Raw genomic sequence first — 20,179 nt, 5'->3', positions numbered from 1 at the left:
CTAGATTCAAATTCCGCAGTTTATCAAGACAACTGGGTATGGGGAAACCTGAACCTAGTTTTGCTTAAAGTCTGCTACCCTAACAAGGAGGGACTCCCCAAAAGAACAGGAACTGATCTAGAAAATGAAGTATATGGATTAGGTAATTTTACACTTAACCTCATGATCCTGAACGTTGAATCTGAAGCTACACCAATCTTGCCCGCCATGTCAGTATTCCCAGTAAAAGGGGAATTATGTATAAGAAAGAATGGTTCCATACACATGGGCCATAGTAAATGCACCACTGTAATAAAATTCAGTGATCAAGGCAAGTCTACATTTAGAGCTTCCCATCATTCCTACTTCATATGTGGCCAGACCGCGTATATATGTCTACCTCTAGATTGGGATGGTACCTGTTACATAGCATTTCTTCTGCCACCTGTTTTCCTAGCTCCTCCTGATTATCATAGAAATACCCATTTAGTACACAATAGACAACAGAGAGATCTCCCAATTGTCGATTACACTGAAACAGCATGGGAAAAATACACAGTTTCAATAAAGGATTCTTTCCCTATATAGGTACAGTCACTAATAGTAAGCTGATACGTAGATTAACCAGAACCCTTGAAGCAGTAGTGAACGAAACTATTTCCGCCTTAGGCAATTTAACAGAAGAGCAGTCTGCTATGCGGATTGTTGTGCTTCAAAATCGTCTTGTCCTTGACGTCATCCTGGCCGATAGGGGCGGAGCTTGTAGGGTCATCGGATCAAGTTGTTGCATTTTCATACCAGAAAATTCGCCGTCAGTATATAAAGCCATAACCCGCCTTCATAAGATTATAAGCCAGATACACCAGAGTCCAGGCACCTGGACTTGGTCCGGTTGGTTCTGGGGCGTGTTGTCAGCCTGGGGATGGAGAATCCTATCCTTCCTAGGTATTGGCTTTCTCATACTATTCAGTTGCTGCTTATGTCTACAATGCGGGCCAGCGATTTGTGGTCTGTGTGCCACATCATGTATCCCACATCCACGTTTTCATTCAAGATCCCGGAAGAAGAAAGAAGAACAAATGATGCTATATGAACAGATCGATGGATTGATGAAGATCGATATCTCCTGAGGGTCCGTAGGGGACAAGGAGGGAATGAGGAAATATGAATTTTGTGATCAGTTATGTCCCCTATCGTAGACCCCAACGGCTCCATGTACATGCTATAAGTACATGTATGTTCACTCCTGCTCCAGTTTTGAAGACGCAAAAATATGTGCGTCCACCGTCAACATGTCCTCTTTCAGATCCGCCATGAATGGGTCAGATATTCCATTCCTAAGTATGAAAGGCCACCGACTTTATGTGGTTCACTTTCCACATTTTACAGATTCAGGCGAGTAGGCCCTGAATTCTGTCATCAAGCCTTTTCCTGCCTTCTGCCTCTGAAAGCTCCAGTCTGAGCCTGCATCTGTATCCATGAACTTTGTCCTACTCCCTGCGCGGCTAACGGTGCCTGATCCAGCCTATCGCCTGCCAAAAACTGTATTTCACCTTCAAGATTATCTCCTCCGCTCCTCATCCGATGCATTCCTGTCTAGCAGTTTAGGTAAACATTCCTCCAGCTATCGTGCAAAGGGCCAGGCCTCGCTGTCCTCATGCAAGTAATTCATAATCCCGTTACCATGGAATATTCCTACCCCCTCGCATCTCATGTAGACACTTAGACGCTTGTACACGCACTAACAGTCAGTATAGAATAGATTCTATCCTAGAGACCTTTCCTTTTGGATAACACAGTTCTTTAAACATAGGATATTAGATATGATTTGGGATTAGGTTGACATGAACCCCAGACTTCTGTCTCCACATGTAGAGCTAAATGTCAAGTCCCCTTCACCCTCTAGTCGCACGTCAATCACACGTCATGCGGCTGCGCGCGCATCTCTGCCAAATATTTCTGCTGACATTGCAGGATTCTTCTGTGGATCCACCCACTTGTGACATCATGTTTAATGACGTATTTTAGTTACACCCATGTATACGCCTCTATTAGTTACGTATGCACAGTTTATCTGTATTATCAGCTGTTACGCCTCTTGCATCTGTTTCACTGTAATGCATTTTCTATAAAACTGCTTATCTGTCAATAATATATGCCCCTTCCTTCCTGAACTTTCGTGGTGATGGAATAGAAGGCCCACAATTCGAATTGTATTCCTTTGTATAGGAATAAAGCCTTTTAAAACCTCTAATACCACGGATTCTGCCTCTTATTTTTACTGAGTTATTCTCACTAAGACTTTACCGCATAAAAAATAGTACCGGTAACGAAATATTTACCACAAAGGAAAAAAAGTACAGACTACAAATACCAGGATGCCGCATTTGTGATACTCACCTGTTATCCATTGAAAGACAGAATAAATTGCATGCTGGTCGAAGTGCTCCTTTCATTTACCTGCGCCATGACATGGAATGCCTGTGAACAAGGAGCATAACAAAGCTCCGAAACGCGTAAGGCTTTTTATTTTTACTCCAAAGTGAAGTGAATCCTGTTGCCATTACGAGGATCCTTTTCAGTGTGCCTCTTCCAACCGAGGTTCCATTGTTTTGCATATATATATATATATCTTCAACGTGCATAGATATTGAGGTAATAGTAATAATAAATCTTAACCTACCTATACACTTACAGAATATTTTCAAATGAATGGAAGGGGTTTAGGGAGGAGTAAGGAGGGGTTACGCAGGGTTAGAGGGGATTGGGGCGGGGCATGCACCTACCCACAATAGAGTAAGCACTTTGCTAATCACAAACTGCACTTCTATAGTTTTTACAGCTAAAAAAGAATCGGAAACCATCCAAGTCCAGCACAACACATGGACAACCATTGGTACTGCAACACCCTCCCATATGAAAAAATGGACGCAGGGAATTAAAATAAACAAGCATAGGAACTAATGTTAAAAGAAAGTAACTTATTTTAACTTTTTTTTCTAATCTAAACAAATTTCATTTAATGTTAAGTTATATATAAATAACAATTTTAAATATTAGTTTATTATAAAAAATGTGAGTTCTTTAAACTTCAATAAAAAATAATTACATTAGTTTAAATTAATTCTATATATACATTACATTTTTTTAAAATGTTTTAATACATAATATAAAATCTATATTGTAGGTAGGATTTTGTTTTATTTAAATCTTTCTAACAATTAAATATTTAAATGTAATTATTAAGTTAACAATGCTGTAAGACTTTTTTGTTCTACATTAAAATACATATTTTAAATTATTTACATACTTTTTTATCTTCAAAATATTTTAATTTAAAAAAAAAAAAAAAAATGTTACCCTTTATTAAACGTATAAAGTTTTCTCTATACTGTACACTATGGAGATGTCCGCCTGTATGTGAAAAGTAACAAGTAGGAACTTTACACTTGTTTATTATGCTCCACGCCCTGAATTTAAAGGGTGGGGACACGCAAGTCTACAGTTTTGTATAAATGTACTACTTTTGTCTATTCATCATTTAGGCTTGTACAGTTCCTAAAGAATATAAGAGTGAACTTATATGGGTAGAGTTTTTCATATGTAGAGTCCCTTGGTGTTGAAGAACTGGAAGATTAAAACAAACTTTGTCCATGGAACTGCTTTAGCAGGAGGCGGGGCTTTTAGAAGGCCTCAAAAGAATCTCATTTTGAAATGGGGTAAGTTTCTTTCTTGATGACATTTGAGGGACATTTGTGGAATTTTATGAGGCTGAATAAATGTGTTTACAGGTATGCCAATCAGTATGTGCTTTAAAGATGCTCAGTAAGATATGTTATAGTTTCTATGTATGTCTTCATGGCACATTTAATCAAACCGTAAATTTCTATGAAAATTTATGAAATTACAGTTTTAAGCTGAATTGCGTTATTGGATGTGCCTGTAACTGTATCTGGAAACTAATAAATGATTAGAATGAAAAGAATTGAACACAGTTGAATAATTTAAAATGTGAGCTGTAGTGAACTACTCGATTATAAAAGTCATCATGGGTGCTATATTTCTGGATTCTATCTCTAAACATTGGTAAATAAAAATATGTACCCATCTTGCCTGTAGACCAGTTAACAACCTGTGTCAAAGGAAACTAAAGATTTTACCTGTGGCTGAAGAGGAGCGAATCCAGAATAGGTGTCCTTGTCGACAACAGACGCCACAACAACCACCTAAAAAACAGAAAAAATTGTTTAGTATTATTTGTGTTTTCTCTCAATTTTCCACTCATAACACTGCCCTTGGCTTCAGACTGCAGAATGTCCACTCTGTTGGATTATACATCGATGAAACTTATGGTAGGGTGAGTTGGACACAAACCTCAGTTGGCCACTGTGTAGTGCTTCAAAATGACTCTTCTCAAATTAGCCCAAACTTAAAACAACCCATTTTAATGTTTCAAATGGACTTAAGTGAGACGAACTTGCCTTCAATGCACTCATACTCAAAATTACTCATTTAGTAACTGTGATGTGCATCAGAGAAAGAAAGAAGGGGAAATGCATACAAACGGTAATAATGTGTGTGTGTGGCACATTCATTGCTTACTTTTAAAGTGACTAATTTAATAACTTCTGGGCCGTGGTAGTGGAAAATTGAAGGAGGGATTGTGGGAGAAAACCAAAGGGGATGATGGACGGAGTGTTGAACATTGCAAGCACTCACCCCCAGTCAACTGATCCGGGTTTAATCCATCATCATTCTTTAGCTCACACCACCACCCCAGTTCAGACATGGCCATATGCAAATCAGTCTGAGCCTGTGCCTCATGGGAACAGTCCAGCCTGAACTGCCAAGCCATGTCTTCCCTGGACCAGAAACAAGCATCCTGGGACCGGTTTCGGGTTCATAACCCTCATCAGCCAGGCTATCTTGAATCCAGTGGCAAAGTGAGCAAGAGACCCACGTCTGGGCATACCCTGCCAATTTAGGGCGAACAAAGCAAAACCAAAGGGGAGGAACCACCAGTGTATAGATAGAAAACTTTCATCTTTTATTCCTGAGTCTATATAAAAACACATTGTTGCTCAGTTGTCAATAATTTAGCAAAAAAATCCTTTCACTTAAAAATGGTTCCTTCCCCTCCAAATATGCTACTGTGATGTGCGTTCTATGAATTTTGTAATAATAATTATGTAATTGAGTAATAACAAATGACAAAAACCAACATTTCTGTTGGATATGTGTGCAAGAGACCTTTTGCAATAGGCTATTTTGATGTGTGTCATTTTAAGTTGAGCTGGTTCTTTTCTCCTGTTCTCTTGCAAATTTTAATTAAGAATTAATTAAAAATTTCTCTAAGTACCAGTGTGCAGTAGAAAGTAAAAAATATTGGACATCTTTTTTTTCCCTGACCACTAGAAGGAGAACATTGCATGGACTATAAAAAAGTAGGTAAAGTAAGACGTAGGAGCCTGATTTAGGGGGAAACTGTAATGGGAATTCAAATAGAAATCAACAAAATTCCATTCCCAGTGTCCCGCTGCACCACCACTGCATCTAAAGGATGGCAGAGGAAGGATGCCTCTGCCATCTCAGCTGTTGACGCTGAATGAAACATTCTAAATGCATTTCGAAATGGTGACCGCAGCCCAGTCAACAGTGACCTGTCCGTCACCAGGGTTGGAGTTGTTTACTACATGAAACACCACGAGAGTGGCCTTTCATCAAGAAGTATGTCCTGTCTCATACCACAATAGAAAACAACACCAAGTGTGTTGAAGGCATGACCTGCGGGTTATGTCTATTTGTCCAACTTTGTGGGTATATTCCAAAACAATCTATGCTATGAGGAATCCCACCCTCTGCCAAAGGCATGTTGAAGGTTTCACCCTGGATTTACCTCACGTAGTGTAGACAGTCACTTTAGGAGAGATGGGACTCACGAGTTACATCAGTGGTTCACACCACATGGACTACCTGTCCATGTACAACAAAATCCTCTACCCTGAAACACTGACTTGTAGCTCAGCAATCATGGGAATTTTTCTAAAATGATGCACATGCTTTTCCTAAGTTGTCCTGGCAGGTGTAGACTGATACATGAAGGGGATTAAGGAGGAAACTGATATTATGACTATGTTGATTAAGGGAAGTACAACTGTTGGTTGCGTGTTTTCAGATGTTGTGTGGACGCAAGAGTGAAATTGTGAGTGGAAGTGTTCTGGAATGATGGTTAAAGGACAAGGTGAGTTGGTGCCTATAAAAGAAGTAATAACTTTATTGGGTTTTGTGGGGTATGTGTCATTGTAACTAAACAAAGTCAGGCACCAATGCACATACAACTATTCATTACAATGATCATGAAGATGAACTAATAATATTAATCTTGTCCTCATTGCCACTGTTACAACACACAGGCTGTCCACAAGATAACTGCACCACAAAGTGGTAGCGTTTACTGAAATCAAGCAGGTAAGCAAGCATGTGTTACTTGGGAATACTTGACTCTCTTTTACTTCATCTGATCATCCTTCGAAAAACACAGCTTTTCATAGCCTCAGAGCCTGAAACAGTTATGTTGCAGAAAGCGTCCAGGACATTTAAAATGGGAAACAACCTTTATGCCTTTACAACGCGGTCGTTGTTACAACGCAATGCAATTACTACGCAAGTCAGTACATCAACTTGCAGTAGATGGCGCTCTAACATAAGGAATAGTATAATTTACTATTCCAACACCTTCCCAACTGTTGCATAGGCTGGAGTTGGAATAGAAAATGATACATTCCTAATGTTACAGCACCATCAACTGCAAGTCGATGTAATGACTTGTGTAGTAATGTCCTTTGTAACAACGTGGTCGCTGTAACGTAACGCGATGTATTTGCATGCGTTGCAGCATGCTATATTCATTTAAAATGAGGCTTGGAATTAATCCCAAATTTCAGAGACTTAAATGAGCACATCAGTGAGGGTAGACCAGGAGTCTCCAACCTTCAATGTAATAGGAGCTACTTATGTGAAATGCTAATCATCCCGAACTACTAATATTAGTAGTGTTGTAGTAGTGACCACATAAAACAAGATCACACTAGTGACAATAATATGCAAGATTACTAGCAGTGGCCACTTCAGTTCATCAGTCATGGCTGCCAGTAGTAATGTAAAAAGGCATTTTATCAATGTGAAATCGCTCTATGTAGATAATACATTACAGTCATAGCTGCAATGCCCTTGGCACTAAGGTAATAGAATGAGTAATAAGTCATCCAAAAACCACATGTTTTATCACTCGTATATCAACTTTAAATATACTTTGGAAATGCAACAGTTTTTCTCCAAACATCAGTTTGTGGGTTAAGTTTTGCTATACATACATCAATTCAACTAAGAAAAAGCTTCTAATATAGTAGGCTGGTCTGCACAAAGAGAGCTACTTTTAGGTAACTGAGGAGCTACTGAGTAGCTCACGAGATACTCATTGGAGAAGTCTGGGGTAGGCACTCAGGTCAACACCTGCAGAAAGCCAACTGTCCCCTACTCTGGAACACAACTGGGTCTAACCTGTTTACTGGAGGATCATGCATATCTTTTCAGACACAAGATGCCCAAAGATTCTGCAAAGATGCAACAGAGTGGAGACTGACTTAAGGCTTTGGGCACTCTGGAAGCCATGGGTGTGTGCCTTTACCTGAAGAAATCTATTTGGCCTAGCCAAACATGTTCATTGGGAATTCTTACCCAGTGACCGCATGTCTGCTTCTTCTGACCTAAATATGAAAGATGGGGAAGGGGGGCGTGGCTAACTGCCGAACATGGCAGCCACACTTTGACAGAGCTCCTGTGCAGGACCCGCTAAAACCTGCAAAATTCTATGAAATCTGGGGGCAATTTCTAATAAGCGCTCCCCCTTTCTGCAATGGTCTGTTGGTGGCACCACTTGATCCCGGTGGGAATCCTGGGGACCCTGGTTTAACTGGGGGAGCCTCGAGTGGACTTCCCGATGAGCCGCATTGCTCGGTGGGTGAAAGGGCATGGCTTTCCCTTGCTGATCCGATGGCCACCCTGCACCGCCTGTCTCGGTGGTGCAACCTGTGACGATCGTGAAGAGACCTATCTGAGTCCTGAACTGCCCTTCTTGCCGCAGGAGAGTCGAGGTGCAGACGGCGGTGTACATTGGTCTGGGCCCGCACACAACCTGGGCCTGTGTCCTGCATACACCGTGGCTGTGGTGGTGAATGGGTGGCCCTCCTGATGCGACGCTGGTGGCCGGAGCACTGGAGCTGCCTGAGGCCTGACTGGAGGTGTCCTCTGGTCTTGCGGACTCCTCCAGGTCATATTGATTGATGTCAGACTTCCCCCCCCCCCCTCCCCTGCTGCGCGTCAGGGCATTAGTGGAGGCCTAACTGCGCCATCATTGGAGTCGAGCTGAGGACGGCGGCAAACATCGACCGGGCCTGCACGCAAACTGAGCCTGCGCCCTGCAGGCCCCATGGATGTGGAGGTGAGCAGGGGACTGGCATGATCCTGGCGACCGGAGCACTGGCGCTGCCTGAGGCCTGAGTGGAGGCACCCTCTGGTCTTGCGGACCCCCTCAGGTCCTTTTGACTGCCGCCGGGAATGCCCCCCTCCGCGGGTGCACATCGTAGCATAGGTGGAGGCCTACCTGTGCCATAATTACTACGGGGTGAGTCCTGCCTTCCTGCTCCCTGGCTGTGTCATTGATCGCTTTTGCGAGTGACTGGTGCGCTCCTCCCGACATTGCCGGGTGTTCCATGTGTTGCCGGTGGTTCCCCTTTCGATTATCGAGTGCATGGGATTGGATTAGGGGCTCGAGTGGTGCCGGGCTACTTTGGGCCATTCCTAGGGCATTTACACACAGGCTACAATTGAGATGAGGAGAGCGACTACTTGTGTAACTCGGCTGGGCATCTCATGAGTGACTGTCTCATTCTCCTTTGGGCCATATCAATACAGTGCGCAAATGGTGATCTATACTTCATTATATGAGGCCACCACTATTCATGCCACAGTGATTGTGCCATTTGTCCTCGGTCACCACTATGGTTCCGTCCCATGAACTGAAGCGGGGCTGTTACATTGGGCATGGTGCCGGTCCGACCCTTTTGTCCCAATGTACCACGGACGGAGGTTGGCTGTCATGGGCCGCTTAATAATTGGGTCACTGAACTGAGTCGCCGGACTGCGCAGGAGTTGGCCAGTAGGCACACTTGCTCCTAATGTGAACTGCCTCATACAAGCACAGGACTACGCTGGTTTCTATTCCTGGCACAGGCAGAAGGACAGACATTACACCCTGTGGCCATACCCCTGGAAGATCTCCCAATCATAAAAACTTCACCACACGCCCTGGAATGGGGCGCACAAAAGGAAAACAGTCCGTGATACCATCAGCGGACGTAACAGCCCAGGAGGACTCTGACTTGGCCTGTCAATCATCCTCTATAAGCTGTGTCCCATCGACGAACTTAACACCTGCTCCTGATAAACTGGATCAAATACTACAGGAAATAAGAGACTCACGCCAATCCATTTAGCATCAACTTGGTACTCTTACCACTGGCTTCACCCTCCTATGTGCGGATCATAATAAATTGTCTGATACGGTCAAAAGCTATACATAAACGCTGCTAGAAATAGTACCACAACATAAGGAACATGCTGAACACTTATTGCAAATGCGAACACAACTGGCTACCCTTCTTGACAGAGCCAAAGATGCTGAAGGTAGAGCCAGGCGTAATAACGTCTGAATCATAGGAATGCCGGAACGTTCGGAGGCCCCAAACGTGACCCAATTTGTGGAACGATGGTTGAAAGAGCACATAGCCCAAGAAGGCTTATCTACCTTTTTCTGTGTGGAAATTGCGCACCGGATCCCCACGGGCAGATCCGCAGCAGGAATGCCACCTAGACCACTAATAGCCCGTATCCTGAATTTCAGGGACCATGATTTTTTGCTTTAAAAGGCTAGAGAAAATGCTCCAATACAATATGAGAACACTCAAATCTCCCTCTACCCAGACTATACTGTTCAAGTGCAGCGCCAAAGAGCATCCTACCAGCCACTTAAACGGAAACTTCCGGCACTTAATTTGAAATATGCCCTCTTGTTTCCAGCGAGAGTAAAAATGTGATACAACCAGAAATCTCACTTTTTTTAATATCCCGAGGTGGCAAATGACTGGCTAGAGTTCACCCTTTCACCTCAGATATTGGACAATATTGATCAACAGTTACGATGTGCCCGACACGGACGAATAAACCTGGATCCTGCTGCAACAGATCAACACGAAAACCTCCCACAAAGAAACAATCACCGGAACAGGCACTACTAGAACAGGAGTCTGCATTGGCGGCGGTCGCTTCCATACGTGACCCTGCCCAGATAACGTCACCGGAACATTAAGATGATAACTTGATGCACACTGACTATGAAAGTAATGATGTTCTATTCCCCTCAATTACCCCACAGATAGTAAAAGATTTATTTGGTTAGAAGACAATGGAACGGAACACAAAGGTCTGCTACCAGTAACGACCTAACCCCGAATACCAGAGGGAAGTAGGATGTTATCAATGTGCAAATATTTTGTGTTTTTCTCCCGAGATTTACGCTAATACTTTCAGGTTAGAGTCCCGTCACAAGCGCAACTCTGTCTGATAATGTAACGTCATGTGCTGTATAGGACCCACCCCCCTGCAGTTCTTGCATTGAGTAACCGTTTGGACTTAGTATGTTATGCAAAATGTTTGGACCAACCTAGTTTATTCATTGGCCTAAGTATTGGGTTTTGTAGTACGGTGAGGGTTCTTGGGTTCCTGGCTCACCCTGCTTCATACTGTGTAAATTATTCCTCGTGCCTCCCTAGGATATTTTCTTGTACCTATATGACTGCCTAATGGCTATGTTGGGAAAATATAAAATAATGACATGTAATGTACGAGGGATGGGGTCAATCCACAAGCGTCACAGAATTTGCGCTCAACTAAATAGACAAAGTGCAAATAGCCCTTCTTCAAGATACCCATCAAACCAATTCCGAAGTGACCAAAATGCGTAACAAATGGAAAGGCCAACTATTTAATACATCCTATTATGCCTTTGCAAGAGGAACACTCATTTGGATCAGGCATGGGGTACCATTTGTTCTTGTGGAACAGCGTATAGACACAGTAAGGCGTTATGTACTACTACAGGGCATATTAGATGGTATTCCGATGTTATTGGCAGCGTATATGCCCCAAACTATGAACAAAATGCCTATCTCACCAACCTGAACGCAGTCTTATCAGACTGGGTTGTGTATCTTCGGGTCCTTGGAGGGGATGGTAACTCTATTCTAGATGTCCAATTGGATCGCTCTCACCCCCCAGTTTGGGGAGCTGCACCCATTAAACAAGCAGAGTTTCTACAGGCTTGGGGCTGCAGGATGGACACTACAGGATGTGTGGCCCCTACAGAATCCTACTAGTCGGGAGTATTCATACTATTCCCCTCCACACCAATTACACACCAGATTGGACAAGATATTCTGCTCCACAACTCTGATATCCCAGATTTCAGAGTCTACGTATCTTGGGAAAACACTTTCCGACCACAATCTGTTTGAAATAATTCTTGATTGGGGGCGGGTACCCACCCCGGTCCCAACTTGGAGGCTGTGGCCACAAACTCTAGAAGACAGTCTTTTGGGATGAATTAGGCACTGCCATTATTAATTATTTCACGGAAAATTATAATTCCGCATCATCTCGACTGGTTGAATGGGATGCCTTTAAGTCAGTGATCAGGGGCACAGCAATAGGGGCAACTGTAGGGGCCCAGCAGGAAACGTATAAGAACCTTATTTTAGTGAAGGACACCCTTAATGCTTTGGAAAGAGATGCTATTACTGACCCGGCTAAACAAACACAATGACAAGAAGCCAGGATTAACACGCCAAACTTTTTGAGCAACTTCGCCTGATAGATTATAGTGTATACACACAGCACAGTCATAAGGAGGCAGATAAATCAGGCACCCTTTTAGCAACCCTCATACGAAACACCCCCTCCCCCCCCACCCCCCCATCCCGATACCAGAAATTACTCTCCCAGACGGTACTGTTGTGCTTATTCAAGCAGAGATCAATCTTGCATTCTGTGCCTACTACGAAACACTGTATAGCACCCAAACTGCTACATCACAGGAACACATAGCAGCCTTTTTGAGCACCCTCACATAGCCTAAACTGACAACTGATGCTCAAGCAGATTTAGAATCTCCTATAACTAGAACTGAATTAAGAGGTCATCATGGACAACCCATATAATAAGACTCTGGGACTGGATGGACTACCATCTGAGTTTTACTCAGCCTATGCTGATAAGCTGGTTCCATGTTAAGAAAAATTATATAAGACGGCTTACGAGGCGAGCACTCTTCCACTAACTACTATGCAAGCACTAGTCACTTCTCTTCCCAAGCCAGATAGGGACCCCCGTGACATCGGGTTATCGCCCACTCTCATTATTACCCACCGAGTATAAAATACTCAGCAAATTATTAAATACACGCCTCCTTCCCTATCTCCCAAAACGAATTCACATTGACCAATGTGGATTTGTGCCTGGCCGCAACACCTCTCTAAATATTAGACACCTACATTATATAATGGAAGATGCATCGGACCTTTCCTGTGAAACTGGGTGTATTTCCCTTGACCTGCAGCAAGCGTTCGATACACTTAATTGGAAATATATGCTAGCAGCTATGGAAATATATGGCATTCCACAAGGCTATCTACGATAGGTCGAATTATTATATACCGCCCCCACGGCATGGGCTAGGACTGGCTCTCATATATCCCATCCTTACTCAGTAGCAAGGGGAACTAGGCAGGGATGCCCCCTATCGCCACTGTTATTTGTCTTGGCTGCGGAATCCCTACTCATTAAACTCCGCAGAGAGGCCACAGACCTAGGGATTCTACTAGGAAAATCAGTACACATAGTGTCCGCCTATGCCGACGACCTTATACTTTTACTAACCACAGATATTGAACCTACTCCATATATATTCAAACAATTTGAACTGGTGTCAGGGTTAGCCATCAACGCTTATAAATCACATGCTTTTTTCATGCGGCATAAAGAAAACCCAGACCCTATTAAATTTGGCGATTTTACTCTATCGATTGCCCCTCAAACTTTTAAGTATTTGGGCATACAAATTTATAGAGCTTCACAAGATCTAATAGATGGTAATCTGATGAAAATGATTAGATCTTTACGGACGCAGGTCTCTTTTTGGACCTCATTACCATTGTCAGTGATGGGCAGAGTGGCCATCTCCAAAATGGTGATGCTCCCCAGACTTTTATATTTTTTCACTAATTTAACGATCATTATTCCAGCCAAAACTTTTCGTATCCTTGATAGACTCCTGTCAGAACGTATTTGGGGTAGGGGACGTAGGAAGGTGAGTTTGGCTAAACTACAATTGAGATCTGAAGAGGGAGGTCTGGTCGCCCCGGACTTTTGGGCGTGCTGTATGGCCAGTCAACTACAATGGCTATCGTACTGGCTAGCAGAGCGACATATACATGAGATTGGCTATACCCCACAGCTTCTTAATCAGGGTACTCTTCATACCTTATTTTTGCCAAACGCGGAGATACCGCCCACTGTTCCCCCCCCTCTGCTTAAAACAGCTCTATTATACTGGAGGCAGACAATACAATACACTAAAAGAGTTTCCCCATATTCTCCCAATATCCCCTTGCTTGGAATACCCACCGCGACTGGGCTGATTTCTACACGTGCTGTGTCCCAATGGACGCAGGAAGGGGTGACGACAATTGGAACATTGTTTATAGATGGAACGCTGCTAGACCATGATAATTTCACTCGCACCCAAGGGGTCCCTCAGACACTGTTTATACTCCATGCTACCATATTCCATTATATTAAACGCCACTGGTCCCCCGAAGGGATGGAACCTCCTACCCATGAGCTTGTCCATGTGGTGCATTTAATGGGTGAGGGACGTCACCTTGCCCGTTGGTTATACAGGGGCATCAGGGCACACTCCGGAACACCACTCACTTTACTCCGGACAAAGTGGACCGAGGATTTGGGCAGGGATTTAACGGATAAAGAGTGGGCTTCCATACTAAAATTCCCTAAAAAGGTGTCTAGAAACGCTAAATTTAAATATATGCAGTACATGATTCTGCATAGGGCATATCTCACACCGCACCGCCTTAATAGTATGTACCCGAATGCACACATCCCTTGCCCTAGGTGTCAGGAGGACGATGCTGACCTACTCCATATGTTATGAGACTGCCCGCGATTACGAGGATTCTGGCACGCGATAAGATACAGGGTGCAAGAACTTACTGACACTGATGTCTAGGCGACAGCAGAAAGTTGCCTATTGGGACTGCACCTGTGTCCGAAAGGGCAGAAAGTCCATTACAGATTTGCGGACATGGCTATACTAATAGCGAAATGAGCCATTACTATGAGATGGACATCTGCCTCTCCCCCTACATCACTTACATGGCATGCAGAAATGACTCATTGGGGCAATGCAGAGTGTGTGATTATTAGACGAGAAGAATTTTGTGGTTTACATAAAATACCCATCTCTATGGAATAGGATCAGATGCTGGAATCATTGAACGCTATAGACCCACTGGCCACTCTAACATCTCAGGGTGCAACCACATCTACCCCATCCATACTACTTTACAAGACCGAACCCGTATAATACCATATATCCCAAATTGTCTTAATACCTAGGAGCCTACAAATGTATGTTATCAGTAAAACTCTATAGCTTTCAAACAAAAGAACACAATCTTCTGTTGAGGTCACAATTATATTGGGAGCCAGAGAACCGGGGGGAGGGGGGTATTTTTAGTTTAAGGTATAGTAGTTTATAGTTAACTGAGTAGATACATGTTTTCGACTGTGTGGCTGATTATGTACAGCTGTATTTTTAATCATCATACTTGATACACCGCTGTAACGCAAAATGCTATTATGTTTGGCTAAATTACTGTACCACAGGAGCACCTGCACAGAACTATGTGTTATTGATCAACTGTAGATTTCATATGTCTTACAAATTGTAAAAACTCAATAAAATTGTGTTTAAAAAAATATATATATATGAAAGATGGGGAAGGACTATCACCTAAAGCACAAATAATCATTAATGCATCTAAAAAGGACAAAAACACCTGCCCACTCAATATATTTCTAGAGGGTTCTTTATATGCCACAGGAAATTAACAACTGCCAGGGAACCCTAATTCTTGAAGAAAGGTGTGACCACCTCACAGTGAAGTCCCCCACTCATGTAGGTAGACAGCCACCTTCTTGAAGAGAGGGGTAACCATCGCCCAATGAAGTCTCCACTCATGTGGGCAGTGAGTCACACTGCTCAGGACGTCTGACTTAGCATTGTTGATGCCTTCTTGTTGGGTGGCTGAAAGGGTGAAACTCATTGAAAAGACAGAGTTCTAGGACAGCACCACCAATTTGTATCAATGAGGAAGACGTGTCTGCTGCTGCTTGTTGAGATAATACATGGCATTTGCAGTGTTGGTGTTTCACCTGGAAAAGGACAAGACAACCTTCAGAAGTGCCACGAATAGTACCTTCATTCCATGATTTTGATATGAGATGTCCAATACTAAAGAGACCATAGATCATCAAATTTCAGACAGCCAAGAATATTTTGTTGTGATGAAAATCTGATCATCATGTTGCACTATTTAAATTCATGACAACCCACTCAGCCTTCTAGTGTGATGAACGTGCAAACTGCCAGATGGTCTTTCACCACAAAGGTCGGTGCCAGCCAATACTAAGGGCGGTCCTCTGCCAGTGGAGCTGATGCCAGGGCCTCTGCTAACGCGGTGGGCGGAAAGCCATCCTGTCAGCAATTAATGGCTTGCTTGCACCCACCAGATTTCGTGGTGGATATTGGCCGATGAGAGCACACATACCCAGTCAGGATGCCAGGAAGTGCTGTAGGCAGTGTGCCTTGTCTCAGTCTAATGGATGACTGACTGTATGGGTGTCTGATGGGCCAAGCCTCTGTATGGGTTTTTCAGTGTGCCTGAAGTAAGACACTTAAGTAAATTATATCAGTTTAAAGTTAGTACAAGTGCTTCATGTCAGTGTTTAGAATACTGATAGTAAGGAGGCTACATAAGCTGCCATCTAGTCCAGTTGCCTTCAGTGGGGTTGCAGGGTTTAGAGTGACCCTTTCGGATTGTCTAAGATTGGGATAGGTACTAGCAGAAAAATTCAACAGGACCCTTGAAAACCATATATCTTAAAAGATCAGCCCAAGGCCTTCCCAAAGACACTGGTGGGAAGATTCTTCAGAATACTCCCTTGACCATGACTGTCTCTGCAGCAATGAGTGGGGTATGAGAGTGATGAAACAAGAGCTGTCAGGGTTCCTGTAATTAGTAAGTGGGTAATGCTGCTCAGGTAACCACCATGGCTAATAATCTATGGGTGATGGGGCTTAGACCAGACGTCTGATCTACCACTATGAAAGGGGCCCCATATCCATAACATGGAGTAGTCTCACATTGGGGTGTGCTGTCTAAACAAAATATGGCCAGTCCAACATAGCAACTCTGGCCAGATCTTTGTTCTCAAGTGAGAGGTAAATTGAGAACCTTGATGAGGTTACGTGTTGTAGGAAAGAGTCAATGCTTATGTGGGAGCTGACATCTTGGTAATATAGTACCTCACATAAGAAATGAGTGTGGGCTGTTAGAGGCAGGTGAATATGTTAGGACGAGAACAAGTCCCCTGAGTGTTTGATGTAATTTGTTGTTGCCTTACTACCAAATGGCCTTGGCATTTGTGGATCGCTGGATTATTTTATCACAATATATCTCTGTAGCAAGAGAGATGGCCTCTTCAGAGCACATCTATATTGGGATGGTGATTGGATTATTGATCACACTGCAGTTGGTGTGAATGTCTTTATTTTGGAAGTAATGTTGGCTCCCAGCTCATGCTATTCAGTGGAGGCACTAGTTTCATGATCAATTATGATTTTGGAGGCTGGAACCAGTTCTGGAACTCCAGTGTCTGCCTGCCTACATCTCTACTCCCTTGACTAAGGGGAGGCTGAGGTGAAGATGCCCTCACCTGATAGTCATCCAGTTAACAATGAATGAAACTCCCCACAACGAACGGGTATCTCCTTAAGTGATAAGATCAATAGGTCACATTTAGAAGATAATTAGAAAATACTAGGTATAACACCAGAATGGATGGTTTTGAGTCCATGACAAGTTCAGTAGTTGACCTTGCAGGGTATAAAAAACAATGAAGTCACAAACTAACTCATAAGAACAGAGAAACCCACAAACATTCTTCAAGTACTCACACCTATACCCCTTAAGGGCTACACAGAATACCCAGAGGCATAGCCTAGTCAGTGAGATTCGGGGGGTGTGACTCTCAAATGTCCTAAATAAAAAAGCAGTGAGCTGCAAAGTGGAGAGGTGAGATGCCCAAGGTTCAGAATGCCAGGATTAGTACTGATTTGCATTAGATGGACCTCTGTTCAAAGTGGCACAATGGGTGAAAAACAACGGGTTGGAATGCTACCCTGATTGATTGCCACTGGTTCGACTATTTGCAAGCATTCATCTCATCACCTTTTGGGTGTTTGATTGCCAGTATTACACCTGGAAATCTGATAATAGCACTGCTTTCCAGACCTACTACAGCCAATGTCTGTGAATTCTAAAACTTAGTACATTTGCACCCATTCAAGGAGTACTCCTTTGGGTGCAGATATTTTATTTTTTGGGTAAACTGGTCACTTTCTGGGCCTGATTCACAAAGGTAAGTTACACTTTAGAGTAATTTACATTTTTGAGTAAGTTTACTACTTTTTAGGTACTCACACAATTTGAGTGTAAATTTCCTCCAAAAAGTGTAGTCAACATGTCTCCACCAAATTGAAGGGCCTCAGAACTAGTCACAAAGTGCATTTTGTAGTACGTCTTGTAGTACTACAATTGTACTACAAACATACTATAAAATGCTATTCACAAACGGCAGTTCAAAAGTACTACTCCCAAAAACACAGTTCCACTTTTGGAGTAAACTGACGCTCAGAGTAGCCAAAAGGTAGTAAACTTACTAAAAAGTGTAAGCTATACAAAAGTGTATGTTACATTTGTGAATCAGGCTGTATATTTAAGTTTCCACTTCAAAAAATGAACAATTTAAAAGCTCCCCGTTAAATGAGAACTACGAAAGAAACTGCACTCCTCTTCATCTCGGCTATGAGAACTCTTGATGGTAGAGTTGTCAAATCAGTGCATATAGGCAGAACTCCATGTTTCAAGTCCTCTCCTTTTACAAATCATTTTATCAAATGACTGACAGTTCCATGTATAAAGCCCGAGTTGCACATAAAGGTGAGCTCATCAGCAAAGTAACAGGTGAGCCGAGTCAGAACAGAGGCAAGGGTCTGACTTGGGTCTGTGCACAAGCTCAGCAATGAAAACGTTTGGCATCTTGCAACAAACATAATGTACAAATATGATAGTCTGTTCAAAGTTTAACTTTAAGATGCGAACACAATTCACCTTAGAACATCAGATTATATCACTGCATGGACAGACATTTGATAAAATTAAACATGAACTTAAATATAAATGGCTTGCGGCCAACGACAATGCCATTAGTAAACTAAGAGGCAAGTCACTAGTCATGTAAACCCTAAAAGTGACCTGGATACTTATTGTAGCTAGAGTAACATTCTAACCTATTAAATCAATCATAAGAGGTACTTGTACAGCGCACATTGTAAACTCAAGTATTTAAAAGTGCTCTCATACGAGAGGAAAAATTAAAAGGGGGCTCTGTGAAAAAAAAAATGTTTGTCTAGGATCACACAGTTTTTACAAGTAGAAAATGCCGGTATTGATCCCAGGTTATCTGGTTTCACATTTTGAAATACAACCACCAGATGTATATGGCTCTCTCTAATGTTTAACATCAGAGGTCAATGATTTGTCCTTAAGTCTTGGCAAACAACGAGAAAAACACGAAACCGTCTTAACTAACTTGACTCAGGGCATCCTGACCCCACTGCCAGGCCCAGAATGCATTTAGTTGGGGGGGTCTTCACACCCCAAACACCCCCCTGAAGATACCACAGACCTTCCTCATCAGGCTAAGGACCAGCAGGAGAATACAGTAAATAATAGAAAGCAAGGCCACCATAAAGGGCACCAATATTATCATGTAAAACATAGGGAATAAACACACTGTTCACTCCATAACTCCTACCACACTCCTCATAAGACGAACATCAACAATATCACACAAACTACTAGCATCCTTCAACCAGTGCTTAATTTGTAAAACTATAAGTGCCAGGTCCATCGTCATGAGTACACTGCAGCTTGCACCACATGTTGGCATGCCAGCACTGCCAATGACAATATCAACACAACTGCTAACCATTACACTCCTACAAGTGTGTCAGTTATGACTATCCCAGGCACCCAATACTGCAAGAATGGCTTATGCAGCAGGCGTTAGTACCTTTTAATGTATATTGAATTAATAAGTTACTGTTGTGCTCATTTCTAAATTAGATAGACAGTGCCACCATGGGGTATAATGTCATAAGTGTCGGCGTTGACAATTAAGTGCTGATGCCAAGCTCTGCAACCACCGGCTCAAATTATGCACTGTCTCCAACCTGTTCTTCTCTGTACCTCCTTCAAGTAACTCCATCTACACAATGTAGTTGCCTTGTATTCATCCCGTCCCAGAGGAAACTGGTGTCTATAATTTAAATTGCACCTGATCATTAGTCTCAATACCTTCAATACATTGAGTATCTGGTGAACCCTCTGGTATAAAGGCACCTTGTATCCCTGGTCATCTGCACAGTATGGGTATGCTACCCCTGTATCAGGGCTTTTTGTAAATATTCACACAATGGAAAAAAAAGAGCTCAGCTGTAGCATTGAAAGAAAACTCAAAAAGAACCTTCCCATTAAATCATTGGAAGCTGAAGTTAAAAGTAAGTCCAGAGGCACAAGCCCCAACCAAGTAAGCATCCTCTTGACTGCTCACTGGGATAAAGAAAGAAGCAAGGGATAATAAACTCAATGTAAACACAAAT

At 42.7% G+C, this 20,179-nt stretch overlaps 1 protein-coding gene across 1 annotated transcript in view; it reads right to left on the bottom strand.

The window, feature by feature from the left end:
* NCF2 (neutrophil cytosolic factor 2) overlaps positions 1–20,179 on the bottom strand; it is a 141,470-nt gene that overhangs the window by 63,056 nt on the left and 58,235 nt on the right. Inside the window, exon 6 of the mRNA XM_085601723.1 lies at positions 4,140–4,205. Within this exon, the coding sequence (XP_085457849.1) occupies positions 4,140–4,205 (66 nt within the window). The remainder of the gene's footprint in view (positions 1–4,139; positions 4,206–20,179) is intronic.

This window comes from Triturus cristatus, chromosome 4_2 (genome assembly GCF_964204655.1).
Source record: "Triturus cristatus chromosome 4_2, aTriCri1.1, whole genome shotgun sequence".
Classification (NCBI taxonomy): domain Eukaryota; kingdom Metazoa; phylum Chordata; class Amphibia; order Caudata; family Salamandridae; genus Triturus; species Triturus cristatus.
The sequence above is the reverse complement of the archived record's forward strand: the minus strand, read 5'-3'. Positions and strand labels throughout refer to the sequence as shown.